The 21196-nt window shown below is 47.8% G+C and overlaps 2 protein-coding genes across 2 annotated transcripts; both read left to right on the plus strand.

The window, feature by feature from the left end:
• Positions 1–3519: 3519 nt before the first annotated feature.
• MT4 (metallothionein 4) lies at positions 3520–5035 on the plus strand (the record flags this gene model as incomplete). Its single annotated transcript, XM_080937250.1, has 3 exons — positions 3520–3606; positions 4420–4485; positions 4944–5035. The coding sequence occupies exons 1-3, from the start codon at positions 3576–3578 to the stop codon at positions 5033–5035; spliced, it is 189 nt and encodes a 62-aa protein (XP_080793376.1). The 5' UTR covers positions 3520–3575.
• A 14132-nt stretch (positions 5036–19167) lies between these two features.
• Positions 19168–20514, plus strand: MT3 (metallothionein 3). The gene is made up of 3 exons (XM_080936849.1): positions 19168–19259; positions 19449–19514; positions 20305–20514. Exons 1-3 carry the CDS (start codon positions 19229–19231, stop codon positions 20412–20414), a joined length of 207 nt encoding a protein of 68 aa, XP_080792975.1. The 5' UTR covers positions 19168–19228; the 3' UTR covers positions 20415–20514.
• Positions 20515–21196: the final 682 nt, after the last annotated feature.

Here is a 21196-nt window from a genome sequence, read left to right on the forward strand (position 1 = left end):
TGTAAGCTTCCAAAGGAAGGAGGCAACCAACCGTCCTACCCTGTGACACCTGTGAACCACACCAATGGCATGATGCCCCCACTGGCACAGTAGTGGCACATATATCTTGGTGGTAACCAACAGTTCTCTAATTGAACTTAAGAACTGCTCAACCATGCCTAGTTCTGGCACATAGATAACTACCCAGTGCTAGTGAAGTCATAGTTACTGGAGGAGAATCTATAACCACTAATTTACTAAACCAGTATAATCCCTAACAACAATCTATAGATGCTTGCTCTTCTCTCCACCCTCATCAAGAAAACTTCTCTTTCCCCCGGAGACCACTACAGAAAACCACAGCCAACCAAAATGTAGGATTGCAGAACCCAGTCCCAATATTTACAAAACGCTCTGGCACCGAAGGCTCAGGGAACATTGTAGAAGAAGCAGGAAGATTGTAAGAGCCAGGGGATCAGGGAGTCTGGCATGATATTGTGTCTTCTAACAACATGAGAAGCTATACTCATCAAGTCTCGGCCACATGACTGCCCAAACATGAGCCGAGCAAGGAGGACACCGATAGGTATGTCCAACTGCATGGGGAGAGCCCACGAGGCCTCAGCCCTGCACAGAGAACTATGGGTAACTGAAGGAAGCTGGGAGCAGAAGAGGTGTGCTTTCCCAGGGGAGGGCACACCTCTCGGCTGTCCAACAGCAAAGCTCAGCTCTGACAACATACATGCCAGTAACATTACATAGACTGAATGGGTTATATTTAGAAATTATATATATATATATATATACATATTATATATATATATGCTTATACAGATATGTATGCAATAACAATGAAAAAAGAGGGCATGAATTTAAAGATGAATCAGGGTGGGTATGGAAGGGTTGGGGGGGAAGAAATGAAAAAATGTTACAATTACGTTATTGTCCCAAAAAGTTTTTAAATTAAAATACATTTTTTAAAAACCGGGGGAGGGGAAAGGAAGGAAGAGAGAATGGGAGAGATAAACAGGGCTTGCATAGAAAAACTGGGAAGAGCAAACATGGGGATGGGCCACTGTAAAGATACTAGACCTTCCTTTGCTATGACCGCGTGGTGGAACAGCCTGCTTACTCTTTTGAGTCCCAGGCACTGCTTATAGCATTTTTTGCTTCAGAGAACATGTTGTGATCTTTTACCTGCATGGAACAAGAAGTGACAAACCCAGTCACTTTGTGCTGTGTTAGAGGTGGAATCAGACACTTCTTTGAAATATCTCCTTTTGTTATTGGGAGAAAATTGTGTGAATGTACTTACATATAAAGTAGTAGTCACTTCAGCGATATTTAGGAGTTGGTGGCTCAAAGGAGTCAAACTGCTGTGTAAATCAAGATCTGCTGGGCACAGCTGCACACATCTGTAACTCCAGCATTTTCAGACAGGAGCATAAAAAGTCTGAGGCCAGCCAGGGCCACTCCAGACACCTGTGGGGGAAATGACATATATTCACTTGTAAGAAGACCTAGAACTTCATCTTTAGATTCTAAAGGCTCCTGGAATCCCACAAGGAGGTAAAAGTTTCACTTCTCCAAAGATATGTTTATTTATTTAGAAAAAAAACTTTTTTATTTTTTACATGTATTCATTTTCCGTGAGAAAATGGCCCAGGTGTGGCAGTCTGTGGGACTCGGCTGTCTAGTTCCATGGGGGTCCAAGAACCAAATTCAGAGTGCTTGGCGGCTAATGCTGTCTTACCAGCATGTATTTCTGTGTGTGGGTTGAAGCTATGCTTCTAATCATTTATCTCCTAAGGGTGGATTTTGTTTCTAACCACTAGCTTCCATCAGGAGCTGAGACCCAGAGAATGGCAGAGCAGTGAGCTAGGCCTGGTATGCTCTTTCCCAGGCCCTGGACCAGCCTGGACAGGGTTTAGCCTGGACCAGACTAGCAAGCGTTATTGTTTCAACCTGTACAGCCCAGGAATTAGGAAATATCGACGTATTAAGGGATTGGGACTTACTATTGTCAATTGATTGGCCTTGAGCAACATCACAACTTCATCCAAAGAGGAAACAGTTGCTGGCACAACTGGTGTTGAGCTAAGATGGCTTAGATAGGTAGAGGAACACACCTTGCACTCTCTGGGCTTGTTCCATGGGCCAGGCCCTTGGTGCTACTAATACCTGCTAGAGGCAGGGGACATTGACTGTGCCACAGATAGGCTGGGATAGATTCCCAGTGCAGGACCAGAAAGACTGTGAGCAGACACATGCAAGCATGCAGCTCCTGAGCTGGACTGCACTGGGTCCCCAGCACCTAGCACAATGCAGTGCAGGGCCTTGGAAGGTAAAGAATAAGAGAACATGCACTGCTAGACCGTGGGTACCTGCAGGGACCATCTCTGTACCAGCACAGTGTCATCTCTACGTCTGCCATGGACTCTCTTTCTGGCGACCATGATGCCAATACATTTCTCCTCACTAGATACTCCCAGCTCGAGTTCATGGCATCCTGGGTCAGGCTGAGGCCTGACTGATGCAGACAGTCCTGAGCTGAGAACAGGGAGGAAGTATCTACGTAGGTTGGAGCCACTGAATGGGAAAACCACTTTTCTTTTTTAATTTTTGGTTGGATATCCTTTGTATTTACATATTTACAGGAGAAGCACTTTTCGATCACAGGCCCTCAGGATAACCACGTGCCAGACACTCGGGAGTAAGTCCATCCATCCTTCCCTTCACACATCCGGCATCCACAAACCCTTGTGCAAGACCGAGCGGTGCAGAGATGCTTTAGCGCATGAGTAAATAATCCTATAGCAGAGTAAGTAACAGGAGATGTGTGTACACATCTTAGTAAGGGAAACATATGAGGGGAGAGAGGGGAAGTGAGAGAGAGAGAGAGAGAGAGAGAGAGAGAGAGAGAGAGAGAGAGAGAGAGAGAGAGAGAGAGAGAGAGATCACTGCAGCTCCAATATTTATTCATGAGGTATCCCATCACCCACTGGGCACTTTGTACTCTATGAAAGGTAGGTAGCTGTCTTACCAAAGGATGGGATTGGGGTGGAAGTTGGGGCTGGTTAAGGAACCCCTACCAAGTCTTCTCTTCTTTCCCTCCATGTGTGGTCTAGAAGAAAAGGTTCTAAGTCCAATGGGCACATCCTTTGCTTTCCCACCTTCTCCTCTATGATGAGGCCTTTAAAGACCAACCACGGGAAAGAATGAAGCTCTGAGCCCAGGCAGGAGTGGCGCCAGGAAGGAGGAACAGAAATGGCAGGTAACTCTGTGCAGCTGGGTGTACGTGGCTAAGCGCCTGCACCGAGTACCATAGGAACCTCGCATTGCTTCCTTGACACTTTGGCAGGTAAGCAGGTGGGGCAGGTCTAGCCCTTTGTGAAAGCCACCTAAACGACCAAACTACCTGCCCTCTGCCGCCTGCCCTCCCTTAGCCTTGAGCGTCTCACTGGGCCGTGTGCAGGGCGTCTGGCCCCAGGGAGAGGTGGGGTGAGCTGTAGTCCACACCTACACAACTATAAAGAGGGAGCTTGCAGCAGCTGCTACCTCAGCCTCACTTTCTTAGCCTCTCACACACCTGGATCATGGACCCTGGGGAATGCACGTGTATGTCTGGTAAGTAAGGAAGACACCGTGTGGGACTGACTATTGGAAACTCCTTTACTTAGGCACCAAGGATGAGCTTTATCCTGGATCTGCAACCTTTGGGACAGCTCCCCCTCTGTTGGTTCCAGATTTGCTGAAACGGATAGTCCTGGTCCAAGGAATAGCAGAGAAAGGGGTCCGAAAACCTTAGTTCTTCTAGCTGAAGGTCCCTAGTGGCAGCCACCAGAGTAGGGAGTGAAGCTATGGCCCTTGGTCTTGATCTTCGACTGCCATCTATTCACCAACACATCTGATTTCTGGGCCTCAGTGTCCTCCTCTGAGTGGCTTCCCTACTATGGAGACAACAGAAAGGCTAAAATTAGCAAGCACAGGGGGTGCTTAAAGGCTTAGCTGGTCCCTCAGCAAAAGCAAGGTATGGAGGCCCTGGGATCTCTGTGCCCCTTTCTGCTTTCTGTTCAGGTTTTCCATTGGGCCTTTTCAAGAAGAGGCTATGAAAGCCCTTGATGGTTGTCCTCTTCTGGGGTTGGCCTTGTCTGCTAGTTCTGATGGGCATCTGTACCACCTGTGTTTTTAAACTACTGATTCTTTCCCCTCGCCCAGAGTTATAAATGAACCTATTTAAAGGCTTGGGGTCAGGACTGTGCAATTTCACAGGTAACCCAGTTCAGCTGATGCTGCCCCTCCTGCCCCCACTCCCCATCCACAGCCCTGGGGTCATGCTCTGCAGTCGAGGCACCCTCTTGTCTCTCCACCGCTCCCCCACCCCAAGGAGAATCTATAGCAGCAGCTTCATGCTCAGCCAGCCTCTGTCCTCTCTCCTAGGAGGGATCTGCATCTGCGGGGATAATTGCAAATGCACAACCTGCAACTGTAAAACCTGTCGGAAAAGTGAGTATTGGCTGCCGGGTGCGGGTGGGAATAGCCCCATCCCTCCCTCTCTCTATCTACCCCATGAGGATTGATTCTGGGAACCTTTTTCTCATCTGGAGAAATATGATATGACATCCAAGGAGAAGCCAGGGACAAAGCTCCCCTGGCTGCAGCCCACCCAGCTGTAAGGTATTTAGAGCAGAAAGGGAACTGGAGACAGGTTCTGTCCAGCCCAGTGAGGAAGATAAAAGGCTTTGGTTTGGAGTAATGACCTCTGGCTTCTAATATGATTACTGTCATGGCTGTGACCTTTGAAAAGCCACCCTCCATCTGGGGCTCTGATGGGCCCTAGAGAACCTCTGAGGTCCCTTCACAGCCCCCTGGCCCAGGGTTTTCTACTACTTCCCCTAAGGTGTTGGGGGAAGGGTGGAAAGTGCAGAGCCATAGCTCACATGTTCATCTCCTAACTTTTTCAGGCTGCTGCCCCTGCTGTCCCCCAGGCTGTGCCAAGTGCGCCCGGGGCTGCGTCTGCAAAGGGGGCTCAGACAAATGCAGCTGCTGCCCCTGAGATCCACCCACAGCCCTGGGAGAGATCGTTGGCTACACAGTGCCCGAGTCAAGGGGTTAAATTTGTATAATAAGTCGTGCTTTTTATATATGTGCCCAAATGTGGGGCGGGTGATGTTGATGGAAAGTTCTTGGAACAATAAAGTTTTCACTCATTGCTGTCTGGTGACTCAGAGCATTGTTTAACTGTAACCATAATCCTGAGAAGGACCAAGAAGGGCTGGCTCTATTGCAGACCCTCCGGCTGCCCACTGGAACCCATCCATAAGTGACTGTTCACTGCTGTTCACTTTAAGGCGTTGCAACTGTGCCTGAGGCTTTCTCCCACTTTACGAACACAGGGCAGCCATGGACACAGGAGAGTTCATGGCCCTGGGAACAGTTCCTAACCAACACCAGGCAAAACCCAGCATTTCTACACTGTCTTCCAGAAGTCTACAGTGGTGCTTAGCTCCAACAGCTCACATGTAATAGACTCTTAGGCTATCTTCCTTGTCCCATGGCATGGCCCTCAATTAGAGCTTTCTGGGATCCCCACTCAAGGAAACCTTTGCTTGGTTTTGTTTTGTTGAGATAAGGTTTCTCTGCGTAAGGTTTCTCTGGATATCCTGGAACTCTGTAGACCTAGCTGGCTTCGAACTCAAGAGTTCCACCTGCTTCTGCCTCCTGGGTGCTATGATTAAAGGTACAACATCACCACCCGGGGCTCAAAGAAACTCTCTGAGTGAAAATTTGCCATGGTACATGTCTGTCTTACCTGACTAGCCTGGCCTAATCTTGATCCAGATGAACTCACCCTGCAAAAAGGTTCGTGGTCCTGAGCCTCTGACCAGTCATGAACAGAACCTGTATGTGTGTGAAAAAAAAAAAAAAAAAAAAACAGCCGCAGAACCAACACACAGTCACAGTTTAGTTACTTGGGCCAGCACCAGGTTGGGACAACAGACACATATACCAGCAAGGAAAATAGTGCAGACAAAAACAATGTCCCCCAGAGATTCCTTAAGGAAAGGCTTTTTAGATGAATTGCTGAACTATATCACGGGGGACAGAAGACCACTGTGAGTCATTCAGAATGTAGCCCTCAGTGCAGCACCAGGTAGAGCCCAATCCCTGTGATGCTTTGCCTTTATACTGCCAAGAGCCTTCTCCTCCACAGTCCCTAGGCACAGGGGCAGTGACAATACAGCCAAGGGTCCCAAGGAGCTTCAGGCACAAGGAGGAGCTGGATGAACTTCCAATGACTTGGTGCTGAGCAGTCTAATTCTCCTACCCTCCTTGCTGTTTAGAAATCACCAGGAGTCTCCCTGGGAAGGTTTTCACACTCTGCCCAAGAGCAAGCTCTGCTGCAGAATCAGCATCTTGGAACAATGGGAGGGGCATGGCCTTTGGCACCAAATCTACTGTTTCTGTCTGCATGGCCTTAATCGAGTCATTCATACTCTCCAAGTTCAATTTCCTCCTCTGTCCTCTATAAAGTCTCCTCCCAGGGATACACAGAGAAACTGTGGCAGAACACCCACGCACATAGTAGGTACCCCATAAACAGGGCTTTCTCTGTGGACCAAGACTACTTTTGGCTTCTGTTTATTAATCTCTGAGAAAGCCCCTGACTAGTCACTAGTCACTCTGAAGTGTATGCCAAGGAGAGGGTGATGGTAGTCACACCAGTCAGGACCTGGCAGGCTGTCTCTGGCAAGTAGACTGGCTTCTCTTCCTTGCATTCAGGGCCTTCTCACCTTGCCCAAAGGCCAACAGATCAACCATATTAATCTCTTTTCTTTCTAACGCATCTTTGAGAGGGAGAAACACCCCCCTCGGACTCTCATTTTGGCAATAATAACACTAATATAATTCAGATGCTTACGATACACTGAGCACTTGGCACATCCAGCACTGTGTGAAATGGTTTTAAAACATTATCTTATAGACCTTTCACAATCAAGAACACTTCAGAGCCAGACAATCATCACTACTTGAGCACCTGCCTTGAAGGGTCCCTCTCTGATTACCCTCCCTATATATCGAGAGTCTAGACCAGTGACACAGCTCAGTGGGTAAGCACTTGCCAGACAAGCCTGATGACCTGAGTTTGCTTACCAGAACTCACATGAAGGTGGAAGGACAGAACTGATTCCAGATAGATAGATAGATAGATAGATAGATAGATAGATAGATAGATAGATGGATGGATGGATGGATGGATGGATGGATGGATGGATGGATGGATGGATGGATGGATGGATAGATGGATAGGTGGATGAATGGATGGATACATAGGTAGACAGACAGACAGACAGACAGACAGACAGACAGACAGATAGATAGATAGAGGTTTTTTAAGAGACCATGGAACTAGACATGGTACTGTGTATAACTACACACCTCTAATCCCAGAAAAGAGTCCATGGGTCCAAAGTGGGAGGTCCAATGTGGGATTCATTCAGCCCCACCACTCCCCCTAAGTTCCTTTCCTACCTTCTGGACAATATTTTAATTACCTGGGATCTAAGAGCCCAATTTCAGGATCTGTTTATAACCTCTTCCTCACACCTGTCCTTCCTGAGGGTGGAGCCTGCCCTGTTATCAGTCTCTTGAAGCTTAGCCCTGCATGATGCCCAAGGGTAGATGTTCTCAGAGCTGAGGGTGAGGGTGGGGTAAGGACACATTAGTAATGTGAGCTCTGATGTCTACATAAAGCAATACAAGCTGAGGTGGGAGGAAAGGGCATGGGATGCAGACAAGACTTCCCTTTGTGTTTCTGCCTCTGCCCACACCAAATGCTAGAGGAATTTCTACACTAACGGCCACAGAGGAGAATACTGTCATAACATTTGATGTCCAAATGAGGAAGCCAAGGCTTAAGGCAGTCAATGGCTGTCTCTGCATCATAAGACCAGTGAGGGGCAAGACAGGGACTGTGTCTGGTCTGCCTGACTCAGGTTAATTCTTGCCCGTGCTCTATAGATAGCTCAGAGAAAAGACAGGGTAATGTTACATGAGTGGTCCCTGCATGGCTGGGTGCTTTAGAGAACCCCATATTACAGCTCGAAAACCCTAAGTTTGTTACAGAATAAAGGGCAGCCTCTATCACTCGGGAGCTGGTGTTTGCTGGTGTTTGGTGATCACTATGTGATCAAACTGTTTGTCTTAGACAAACATCATGACCAAGAAGCAAGTTGGGGAGAAAAGCGTTTATTCAGCTCACACTTCCACATGCTGTTTATCACCAAAGTAAGTCAGGACTGGAACTCAAGCAGGTCAGGAAGCAGGAGCTGATGCAGAGGCCATGGAGGGATGTCACTTACTGGCTTGCTTCACCTGGCTTGCTCAGCCTGCTTTCTTATAGAACCCAGGTCTACCAGCCCAGGGATGGCACCACCCACAATGGGCTGGGCCCTCCCCCCTTGATCACTAGTTGAGACAATGCCTTACAGCCGGATCTTATGGAGGCATTTTCTCAACTGAGGCTTCTTTCTCTGTGATAACTCCAGCTTGTGTCAAGTTGACACAAAACCAGCCAGTACACTGTCCTAATGTCCACTCTTGACTAATGCTGTTCAGGCTCCAAGAAAAGACTCCTCTATCTCCTGGCCTGTATCCTCAGTACAAAAACAGGATCACTGAACATCAGTAGGGTCCATGGGTTGTTTGGATACCAGTATGGGAGACAGACAACCTTTCAAAGTTCAGGGAGAATGTTAGTGGTGGGAATGGCAGAAAAAATGAGAATCAACTAACACGTCAGTTTCTGTTTTTCACAAAGCAAGACTGCTATTGGTTATTGTGATGGTTTCAATGAAAATGGCTCGTATAGATTTGAATGGCCCTCCTGTATTTGAATACTTGACCCCTAGCTGGTGGAACTGCTTGAAGGAGGAGTAGGAGGTGTGGCCTTGTTGGAGGAGGTGCGTCACCAGGGGGCAGGCTGTTTGTCCAAGATGATCCTAGTATCTTTTTTTCTGCCTGTCTCAAGGTGAGCTCTCAGCTACTGCTCCAGCGCCATGCCCGCTTGCTACTGCCATGCTCCCTGCCACAATGGCCATAGACTCGAACCCTCTGAAAACATAAGCCCTAAAGAAACTCTTTTCTAGAGGTTGCCTTGGTCATGTCTTCTCATGAAGTGTCTTATCACAGCAATGGAAAAGCAAGTAGAACAATGTCACATTCTATCATTTTCTGCTGGTGTGATATATCCAAGTCCCCCCTTTGTTCTTCGTGCTCTGAGAATGTTTGGGACTTTATGATAACTGTGGAATTTGCACAGGAATATTTGTAAAGCTAAGCAAGTCATATCACTCACAAAAAATAGCATTATTTATTAAATATGTGCCCGCTACGGAAGGAACATTTGTGAGCTCCAATATTAAAGTATTTTGAGTCCCACATCCCCAGCGTCATAGTACTTAGGGATTTGAGGACATCATGAGGTGATGAAGTCAGAACCCTCATGATGAGCTCAGTGGCTGTCTATAAAGAAACGAGAAGAATGGATGGCTGGGACTAGAAGCTTTTCCAGTTGATAGAAAGATTGCAAAAATAAATAAACAAACCTACAAAAACCGAGAGCAAGGCCGCAACACAGTGTCTGGTGAAGGTCAGAATGTCTGGTGAGGGTTGAACTTCCTTATTTGCAGATAACCGTTCTCTTCCCGTCTGCCACCCACATGGCAGGTCTACAGCAAGATCTACTCGTTATCTTTCTAGTTTCTGCCTCTCCTACTCCTCTACTCTTCCACCCGACCCTTACCTGGCCCAAACAAAGCCAAACATCTAGAAGTCCTCCATAGACTTGCCAGCTTCTTGGTTCCAGCTGTGACTTTCCCTGTCTCTTGTTTATTCATAAATGTGATCCAACCCACTCTGGCATTTCAGAAATATTCAGAAGTCTCTGCTCTGTCTGCACGCTCCCCAACCAGGCTACTCTTTGTCCTTTGTGAATGGATGTTCAGGAGGGAGAAGCAAATGCATGGGCTTGGTGCTATTACCTTAGTCAAAGGTAGGAGCTAAGGCTTGGGTTGAATTGTGTTCATCTTGCAAGACAGGGATTATTACATATGGCCCCGGGGGTGACACTGCAGCTTTCAGGAAAGAAATGCCTATCAAACAGAACTCAGGTCAAGGAACAAGAAGAGACTGGAATGTGGCTCAGTGGCAGAGCGCTTACCCAGCATGCACAGGGACCTGGTTTCCAGCCCAGAACCACACAAGAACTTATCATGGCGGTCACCTGAGCAGAAAAGTACTGGGTCCTGAGGCTGCTACATCTTGTGTTCTTGTGCTGTCTGAGGAAGACAAAGACTATGACAGAGTCTAAACCCAATTAGGCCTGGTAGACTCTTCATTCCAGGGTCCTAAAGGGGAGTTAGGGGCTACTCCAACCCAGAAGCCAGTGAAGCTGGTGACCCTGAGTCTAAAATAGTCACCAAAGCGAGGCTGAGGCTATGTTCCATCTCAGCCTAAGTGGGTAGAAATCAGGAGATCACAGAAGGCACCAAGTACCCCTGAACAGAAGGGAGGATCCTTCAGGATAAGTTCTCCAAGAGACAATTTAAAAGAGAGAGAGAGAGAAGTCATACAAGCCAGCCAGATTCACATAAAGATTTAAAGATAATTAAGCAGTTTACCTGAAAGAACCATAAAATGGTCCTCCTGTTTGATCCTATGGTTTAATTCCAGGAGCTCTAATCTGGCAGATGAAGGTGCTTGCTGCCAATGTGATGATGGCCTGAATTCCATTCCGGGACCCATGTGGTGATAAGAAAACCAACCCCTGCAAGATGTCCTCGAACCTTCACATGTAAAGAATGGGATGCACACATGCAGGCTCACTCACACACACACACAGAGAGGGGTGAGGGAGGGAGAGGGAGAGAGCCCGCTAAAGCTATTGATGAGAAACCATAAGAAATTGTAGTTATGGTCATGTTGTGAACAGGCAGGTTATACATTATGTAGTAATCTTTCTTTCTCCTTTTTAAAAATGGAGTCTCAGTATAAAGCTGGCCTAAAACTCACTAATTAGCTTGGGCTGGCCTTGAACTTACACTGACTCTGAGCAATGACCCTTAGCATCTATCTCTGCCTCTTAAGTGCTAGGCTCATGACATTGAGCCTGTCTTTTGGAGGAGGAAAGGGAAAGGGAAACTGTTTTTGTTTTTCAGGATCTTGAATTTCTGGACTCCAATGTGACTCCTGGTTATGAGCCACCATGTGGTTTGCGGGAATTGAACTCAAGACCTTTGGAAGAGCAGCCAGTGCCTATGGTATCCCAGCCTTGCTGTCCATCTGCCTTTTAAATCGGTGCCCCAGAGATTCTTGCTCACTTTCTCTTATTTGAACCCAAATGCCCTTGTTAGGGAGGCTGGTGTAGCTATGACTATATATACTTGGTATATCCTAGAGCTGAAAATTGGTGACAGAGTAGGGTTTGCATAGCATGTCTGATTCCCTGGCTCCCTTCCTTCCACATCCAATCTCTAATTCACAGCAGGGCTGTTAAGAGTAAGGCAGTGTCTCTCAGTCTTGGTACTGATGACAGAAGGAACCAAGATAGTCCTGTGCACCGTAGAATAGCCCTGTGCACTATAGGATAACACAGTGCAGTGTAGGATAGCCCTGTGCAGTGTAGGATAACACAGTGCAGTGTAGGATAGCCCTGTGCAGTGTAGGATAGCCCTGTGCACTGTAGTGGCCCTGGCCCCTAGCTCTCATTCAGGAGCAATATCAAATATCATTTTACTACCACAACCAAGGCTGACGGCCACAAAGAGTTCCAGACGCAATTAAAGGCAGTAGGTTCTATGAGACAGAAAAGCCAAAGAGCACAACCAGAAAGCAAAAGAATGGGAAGGTTTGTTGCCTACAGCACATAAGAACAGCACCAGAGCTATTCCCAAAGCAGTGCCCTCTCCAACAAAAGGAAGTAGGGGGTTTTTGCGCAGGGAGCCTGTATATATTCGCACGGAAGAGCACTTTGGAAGCAGGAGCCTTCCAGAGCATGCTCAGTTTAAGATGTACTTACTAACATGCTAGTTTAAGGACATAGTTCAAGAAGGAAAGCTGGGAGATATTCCTAACTGTGCTTAGCTCAAGGTAATAGTGCACGCGTGAACAGTTAACATGGAGACAGGAACGCTTCTAGGCACACTCCACTTGAGAGCTAAATATGGAAGATGAGAACAGTACTGGGCATGCTCAGCATCTTTCTCCCCAAAAGGGTTCTAGGTAGAAACAAGCAAAGGACACTTTAAGGTGCATTAGCATAGGAGGTTGCATCCAAGGGTGCCTGCCTGCTCACTTAGCTGCTGTCATACATTACCAAACGCCTCTTGAAGGCATGGAGGGGAGGGATACAGGGGGGTGAGGCAAAGTCACCCATAGGTGAGGACCACAGAAGTGGGGTGAGAGAGTATGAGAGGAGACTTTGATACTGGATCAAGCCCTGACTCCATGCCTGGGAAGCTAAGTATTATAAGAGAGGAGAGGAAACATTGTTGATGGTAAACGGCCCTGGTGCTGCCACACTAAGCAGATTCCTCGCAGCATTCATCTGACTGTGTGCTTTTAACCTGTTTTGTTTTGTTTTTGAGATAAGGTCTTGCAAAATGACCCAAGCTGGCCTTAAACTCTCAGTCTCCCAGATGATGGGGTTAAAGGTATGTGTCACCACCACACCACAACTGGCTTCTACATGTTGGTTTTGAATGAAATAGCTCTCTTCTCACCTAGACTTTAGAATTGTGGGGGAAATGGAAATTTTTTTATTCATCCTTTGTGCTCTGTGCATGGTATCTGGATCAGAACACATACCATGCTTGTCTGAACATAAAACTGAATGCAGATGGTTAAAGCAGATATCATAAAACTTTTGGACATGAAGTAAAACCTACCGTGTGTCACTCATTAGAAAAAGCAAGCTGGTGGGGGACCCTTGTTAACCTTATTCACACTGGATCCATCCCAACTCTATCCATGGCTTAGCCTTGAATGGTCCTGTAAAGTACTGGCTCCCAAATCACACTCTGTTCTCCCACCGAGAGACTCACTCAGTATCCATGGAACTTGGATAAACATAGAAATGGGGTGGCCTTAGTGCTGTTGCTGAGACCACTGTCGATACAAAAATACATCACTTACCTAAAGGGGATGCAAGTTTATTTTGGAGCCAAATATAAGCCGTCATAGCCCAGGAACACAGATTTAGGTTACCCCAGATTCTATGCTCTAAGCTGTTTCCTGAAGCTTTTATAGAACAAAGAAAGTCATAAATGACCCTTTTCAAACATTGATGAAAACAGAGGCAGGCTGTACCAACGTGGGAAAACCCCTACTCTGGGCCTCAGATGTTCCCTGATGACACTCCTCTCCTTAAGCTGATAGAAGCTAGCGGTCTACTAAGTTAATACATTTAAAAAGGGGGTGGGGGTATTTTGTGCTTTCCAAACAATTTGCCTAATGGTCACCAGGTGTTAAATCAGGTACATAATAAACGGTTCTCAAGAGGGTTATCTAGCAGCTACCACATACAGCTTTCCTATGGCCTTTACAACCACGCAAAGGTGCCCAGCTGCAAGGGCACAGGAAGAGCAAAGCACTGACTTGGAGATGGTTGGACTATGTACCTGGAACTTCAGGCCGGTGGAGACCATGCTTCCCTACCCACTGTCCTTTGAGAAGCTCCTGACTTTAGTTACAATCACATATCAGCTGATCTAGTGTCATACTGAAATTTATTTTTAAAGGAAACCCCGTGTCACTGCCATTGAGTCATTTGGCAGAAGCAGAGAGTAACCATGGAGACAAATACAGAGAAAGAAACAAAGTTTCAACTACCAGCAGTGGCTTCCCCTTGTCTGTTTTCTGGCTTCTCTGGCCTCTGTGTGTTCAAATGGGGACATTGAGGCAGCATGGGAGAAGCAGCCAAGATGAGTTAGCACCAAGCTGAATTTCTTTAATGCTACCTGAGAGATTGATCCAGAAATCAATAAGAGATTCGGGGTTAATTTATACCATTGTATTATTTGCAGAACTTAGAACCAGATCTGGAGTCAAGAGCCAATTCTAGCTTTACCCCACTCTTGTGGTGTGACTTTTGCCAAGATCCAGACTGTCTCTGAATTTTTTAATCGGTTAAAATTGGAGATACCTAGGACATAAGTTTTCAGGTATCAGAGTCTGCCTCAACCCTGGGTGAATAACAGGACAGGCAAGGAGGGAGGAGCACTTTGGTAACTCAAGGATACAACCTCATATATATCAATAATCTGGTGCCAGACTGGGCATGGTAGCTCACACCTTTGATCACAGCATTCGGGAGGCAGAGGTGGGAAGATCTAAAGTTCAGAGCCAGCCTGGTCTACAGAGTGAATTCCAGGACAGCCAGGGATACACAACGAAACCCTGTTTCAGAAAAAAAAAAAAAAAAAAATCAAAGTAAAACCAAAATAACTGAAATTATCATCACCACCACCACCACCACCCTCATCATCATCTCGTGACAGTTGGGAAGTCAGTGGACCAAATGACTAGAATTCAGGTTTTCTGGACCTAGTTATTACAGCTCTCAAGTGGCTTATGCTTCAAACCTGGCTCCCTGAAGATAAATAAGAGCTGGTCCTTAACATAGCAGAAAGAACCCGGGCCGGACTAAGCAATGCCTTGCTACACAAGGCTGGAGTTCTGATGTCCTTCACTGTGGGAACCACATGTTAGGGCCAGGCCATAGGCTAAAAGACTGGCTAAATGGAATTCAGAATGCATCAACATGAATCTATCAGGGCAGGCTGAGGAGCACTGACCTCAGACTCAAGTCCCAAATCTGCCTCTGGGACAAGTTGCTTAATTTCTCCCAGCCTCAGTTTCTTCCATTACCAAAATGCCACCGTTGAAGGTCCTCGCAGAAATATGTAGCATGCTTAGCTCCACATGGTATTCACGCAACAGGGTGTCTGGCATACAGTGAGCTCCCCACAATGGAGGTATTATTTGTGGGAGCCATCAGCAGTTATTTGGTGAACCCGTGTGAAAGCAAACTAGGGTGAGGGTTTCCCTAAATCCACAAAAGTACCTATTAGTCCTCCTCAACCCAGCTTCAGCTGCTCTGTGGACAACTTTTCTCCAGAACTTGTTCCACTTACACTCAGATCACCCCGAAAAAACACTTCATTTGCCAGTAGGCAAATATGCAAGTGCTCTTTTGTATGAACATCTTTTACCAAGGTACTTGAAACCCTGGCCTATGGCTCAGTCCCAGGACAGTAAACTGGAAAACTCTGAGAATAAAGAAGTCTTAATCCAGCTCCGGATCAACTTCAACCAGGGTGTGGGACTCACCTGGTTCCTTGTATTTGTGAGCTCATCGGGGGATTTTCCATCTCTTGGTAGGTGTGAGCCCGACTGTTCACCACCACCACCGCCACCCCAGCCTACCTGTTTCTGCTTGTTGAGCCCAATCTACCTGAAAAGGAAAGTTTCCATAAACTCCTTTATCCCAAATTGCTGGGAGGGCTTGGAGTGAGGCTTGCTGTGGATGACCGAGGGAGACACACAAGTTCATGCCTACAGACCCCTATCCTAGAAGCAAAAGAGCTCAGTCGGACTATGAAGCAGGGGTGGTGTAGGACATGCTTGTTTATGACTGGTCAAGGCCAGTGTGGCTGGAGCTCTGCGCTGCGTGCTTTCAAGGTGCCACCCCACTTAAAGTCCCCAGGAATCTATAAAGTAGTGACAGATATTATTACCACTTTCCCTTGAGCAACACAAGGTACCAATGTGTCTGATGAGTTGTAGAGTCACAGGACAAATGAACCCAATCAGTAAGGCTTCTTCCATCCCTTTCCTTATTAACTAAGTGTGTTCAGGATGCGACTGGGTACCAGACACAAGCATAGGCACTTTGACACATCAGTGGACAGAAACAAAGTTGGCAGCTGTCACCTGCTCAGGTTGGGGTTACAGGAGGCACAGAAAGTTGGAAGGTGTCAAATGCTATGAAGGAAATGCAGAGGAAGGCATGGAGGCAGGAGTACTGGGGATTGAGATCTGTGTTTGAATCTTAAGTAGGCTGGGGGTATAGCTCAGTGGTACAGCGCTCACTTGGTTTGAGGCCTTGGAGCTAATTCCCAGCACTGTAAAACAAGACGCAATGCAAAGAACTTAAAAGAAGCTGCTCAGGGTTGGGGAGGTAATTCAGTTGGCACAAGGCTTTACTTGCAAGCATAAGGACCAATCAACCCCAAGCACCGCCATTAAAAAGCCAAAGGTGACAGTATGCTTCTGTCATTTCAGCCTTGAGGTCCTGGAGACAGAAGAAGCCCTGAGGCTTGTTGGCCAGCAAGTCTTGCCTAATCAACCAAGCTGTATAAGCCCTGGGGGTCCAAGGCCTAAAGCAAAGAAGTGTGAGGCCAGAGCACACATGGGCTAAATGGAAACCAACTGAAAGCCAGTGCTAGGACTCAGCATTGTTAGAACTAGATCCAGCTTCAAGCTCAGTAGCCCAGGAGGGATACACTATCTCTTCTCTGGGTCCTTCTCATCCTTTCCCCCTTTTTTCTTTTCTTCCTTCATTTTTTTTAACTCCACGGAAATATAACCTCAAGGACCACAGGTATCGGTCCTACAAAGGAAGATCCTAGATAGCTGGGAAAAGAGCCCAGTTAGTAAGTCTACTTGCTACGCAAGCATACGGACCTGAGTTCAGATGTTTAGCACCCACATAAAAGTCAGGTATGACTGCACATGTTTAGTGCCCCAGCACTGGGGGGAGGGAGGGAGACAGGGAACCCCCCCCCCGCCTGCCAGCCTAGCTGACCCTCAACTTCCAGTTCAGTGAGAGATTCCATCTCAAGGCAGTGAGGCAGAATGGTAGAGGACACCAATGTCCTCCCCTGCTCTGTGTGAGCATAGGCACAGGCACACACCCCAGCACACACCCCCTCCTTGGCCAAACCAAGGCCACTTGTCCAGCTCAGGTTTGGAATAGAGGCTCAGTTCTGTTTGATGGGCAATTAGAGCAGGGCTGGGTATCTCACCACTGCATCCCACTGTTAGGAAAAGGATGAAGAGAGTAGGGGGAGGGATATGGCCCATGGAGGTACAGTGAGTCCTGGGGGCAAGGGAGGTGCCTCTGGGGGACCCATGTTGGGAATCCTGAGGGACCAGCCACACGATGGTATAGTACAGAATAGTTTATTCAGGTCATGGGAGAGTTAAGAGGGTAGTAGAGGCAGAGGGGGGGGAGAAATAGAGTAGAGGCCGACCATGAGCATGTGGAGGGAGAGGGGGGAAGTGAAGGGGAAGAGGAGGAGTAAGGGGGGAGAGCAAGGCTGCAAGAGAGCAAGAGGCCAAGAGAGCGAGAAGGGAGCAAGCAGCCCCTTTTATAGTGTCAGGTCACTGGGGTGGAGCATACCTGGCTATTGCCAGGTAACTGAGGGGTGGGGTTTGTAGGATCCCAACACCCCAACACCCCCCCACCCCTGACAGCCTAAACCTGAGGCCAAATATGGTGTTGCATCTTCATTGTCTCAGTACTCAAGAGACTGAGGCAGGGGGATCCTGAGTTCAAGGTAACCAGCCTAGGCTACAAGAAGATTAAGAGTTTGAGATACCTCAGGCTCAAAATAAAATAAAATAAAAGTAAAGCCAGGGTTGGTGGTGTGCACTTTTGATCCCAGCAGCTGGAAGGGATTAAGAGTTTCAGGTCTTCCTTGGTTTGCTCCAATTTATTATGCAAGAGCCTGTCTCAATAAGAAAGAGCAGCAACCTTGAACTACCTCCAAAGAGAGAGTAGTGGTCCCCAGGGGCTCTCTCTGTAAAATTAGTCTGAACTAAGGAGGTACCTGTTCAGGGTCCCATATAGGGCTTTATAGGAAATATTTTGCCAGAAAAGGTCACGAGTCTTCCCACCAAACTTCAGATGTTGATCCTTCAGGTCACATCCTTCTTCAGGGATCCTGGGAGACCTTTGCTGCTGCTGCTGCTGCTGCTGCTGCTGCTGCTGCTGCTGCTGCTGCTGCTGTTGTGATGGTCAGCAGCAGGCTCATTGCTCCGCATCCTGTTTGGACCAAACTGATCAAACTGATCAAGACATTGATGCTGAAAAAGAAACCCTGAGAGCAGGTTTGAATTGTTCTACAGAATCCATGACCACCAAGGTTAATCTGAAAGCTCCACCCAGGCATGTGATGACAAGGGCCCTAGAGAGGACACAGGCCTCTCTGTCCTCAACCAGGCTATGGCAGTCATCAAAGGGAAGACTGAGAAGGAAAGGGGAGTGTTCAGTGTTCAGATGGAGCCCAGAGTGGTCACAGATACAGATGAGACTGAACTTGTGAGGCAGCAGGAACGGCTGGAGAGAGAAAATGCAGAAGTGGATGGAGATGATGATGCAGAAGAAATGGAAGCCAAAGCTGAAGATTAACCTTTTGCAAAACAGTCCAATTTAAGGAGTACGAAGCAGCCCTTTCTGGCTGTAAACCCTAGACTTGAGTGGTTTCCAGTATTGAAAACTTCAAAGCTGAATATTTTTATTTCCAAGTATTTAAGTATCCAACAAGTCAGAATCTAAATGCCCTCCTTCGTGTCAGCTGTTTTCAGATAGTGGCTCTAACACCTCAAGCATTTTTAAAGGGGTGACTTGATTTGACCAGAGACACATCTTAAACAGCAAGTCCTAAAATTGGGCTTGCAGTTTCCATTTCTGATGTGTCTGGATTGGCGCCCTTATGGTTCAGAGATTTACCAGAGGCTCCAAACACAAACAATCCCAATATTTCTATATAAAATGTATTGGAGCAAACATCAAATAAATTTCTGGAATATTTAAGGGGGGGGAGACTTCTGGGATAAGCGGGTGAAGAATCTATGGGAAAGGGCAATACTGATTTCTCTCTCTCAAATTGCAAAGACTGTATGTGCAGGCACCTTCAGGGCTCAGGCTGCAGTGGCAGGGAGTGGACAGCGGGCAGAATGAGCTACTTGGGTCCTACACTCAGCGGAGACTCGGGGACAGCTGCCACAGCGCGCGCGCGCACAGAGCAGGCGCTGTGCGTGCGCAGGGGCGGGCGCCAAGTCGCTTCTTGCGCGCCCCCGCCTGGGGCTATAAAAGCCTTGCCACCTGCTGCCCTAGCTACGCAGCGCATCCGCTTGCCCGGAGGAAACCAAGCTAAAGTCTCTTGCGGCTGCTGGCCTGGAAATGGACCCTGAGACCTGCCCCTGCCCTACTGGTGAGCCCCTTCCCCCTCCTGCAGCACTTGACCCTTTACTGGCAAAGAACCCTCTCCTCTGTGTTCATTCAAGGACATTTGGGGGAGGAGTCCCCTTCCCCCCATCTTTAACCCTGTGATGGTGATAATCTCCATTTAGGTTTGGGGACGACAGGTTTCCCTAGTATAATTCTTCGTGTGCCCTCTTAGGTGGTTCCTGCACCTGCTCGGACAAATGCAAGTGCAAGGGCTGCAAATGCACGAACTGCAAGAAGAGTGAGTGCACCCGACCCTACCCCACCCCACCCCACCCCCACCCACGCCATAACCTCTCGGGCACCCATTCCCCTCTCCCACCAGACACTATGCAGCAAAGCTTCCTGCTGCAGACTTTCAGATACGGAGGCTACTGCAGTGTAAGGGGAGATATTTTGATGAATTTCCAGAAGCTATTAAAAGGTTTGAGAGCTGAGCTCCAGCTTGAGCCCCAATCTTTCTCCAACACCTGGGGATCCCCAAGGAAGATTTGGGGGTCAGCTTTATAGTTGTAGTGCCTTGATCCTTCTCAGGCCTTGTATTCCCAATTTGCTCTTTCCAGATCTCAGCAATATGCTTGGGGTGAGGAGTAGAGGTGGGACCAATGCTCCCTTCTCTCCTGAGTGTGGCTATGCATAGATCCCACGGATTTGCTGGCCTCGACATTATCCCCACCCCTCCCCGGCTGCAACTCCCTTCTCAAATACCTTTCACATTGGCTTGCCTTCTCCTTGAGACCTAACTCTCCCTCTGGCCCAGGCCTGAGCCCAGCATTCCTAGGGGATTCCCTAGCAACCACCCTAGACCCTGTGGGCTAGCTATAGGGTGACTCTTCTACAGAGACCCGGAAGCCACTGCAGCACCACAGATGCTGAGTCAGACCTGATGTGGCAGTATGCAGGGTGAGCCACCTGTGCTGGACAAAGCCTCATGACTCTCCAGCCTCCCATTCTGCTTTTCCCTCCCCTTTGATGGAGGCAGATGACAGCATCAGACTGGGCACAAACACACTCACTCATTTTATCTCCAGGCTGCTGCTCCTGCTGCCCTGCAGGATGTGAGAAGTGTGCCAAGGACTGTGTGTGCAAAGGTGAAGAGGGGGCCAAGGCAGAGGCCGAGAAATGCAGCTGCTGCCAGTGAGGACTCAGTCCCTCCTGCCCAGCCTATGTAAAGAGTGCTGGGTGTCCCTGGTGGGGCATGGCTGTTGCCCCCCTCCCTGGCTGCCCGCTCTAGGGTGTGAATAAATCCCATGCACAGCATGAACTCAAGGCTGGTCTCTTTTTCAAGTGGGAAGGATGTGGAAGGGCAGGGGAGACCACTCCATGGAACCTATCCAGCTAAAAGTAGAACCTAAGATTTAGGCTTCTACCTGTTTGGGACCTGGACAGAACCCTGGAGACAGTACAGACATGCATGCATTCACACACACACACTCATACACATGTACACACACATGCACTCTCTCTCTCTCTCTCTCTCTCTCTCTCTCTCTCTCTCTCTCTCTCTCACATACACACACAGAGAAATATCATCATATGACAGAGAACTACAGAGAGCTAAACTCAGACTCTGGCACCAAACACTTGTGATCTTGGGAATGTTCTAGTTGTTCCTACAAAACTGTCAGCTTTCATAGATTAAAGTCCAGGATGCCCACCCCCTGGGCTTTATCTTGGCAGAACTGTGTCTCCAAGGTCACCATCTTGTCTCTCCAACACCAATTGCTCAGCCCTTTTCAAACTCCATTTGGTCTGGAAATTTCTGCCAGAAACAAGAGAAAGACTGTGGGAAGGCTGGAGCTAGGCTGAAATGGGATACAGGGTTGTAAACACATCAGCTTTCCCCCATTCCGGACATTCCATTCAAAAGCTCACCACAACCATTGTTTCTTATTCTAACAGGCTGAGTTTTAAGAGCAGGGA

Source organism: Micromys minutus, assembly GCF_963924665.1.
Source record: "Micromys minutus genome assembly, chromosome: 24".
NCBI lineage: Eukaryota > Metazoa > Chordata > Mammalia > Rodentia > Muridae > Micromys > Micromys minutus.

Bases quoted from the DNA above. Each gene is read 5' to 3' on its own strand.
- MT3 (XM_080936849.1), top strand. From the start codon at position 19,229: ATGGACCCTGAGACCTGCCCCTGCCCTACTG. The intron at 19,260-19,448 runs GTGAGCCCCTTC...GTGCCCTCTTAG, and splicing joins GACCTGCCCCTGCCCTACTG to GTGGTTCCTGCACCTGCTCG. The intron at 19,515-20,304 runs GTGAGTGCACCC...TTTTATCTCCAG, and splicing joins ATGCACGAACTGCAAGAAGA to GCTGCTGCTCCTGCTGCCCT.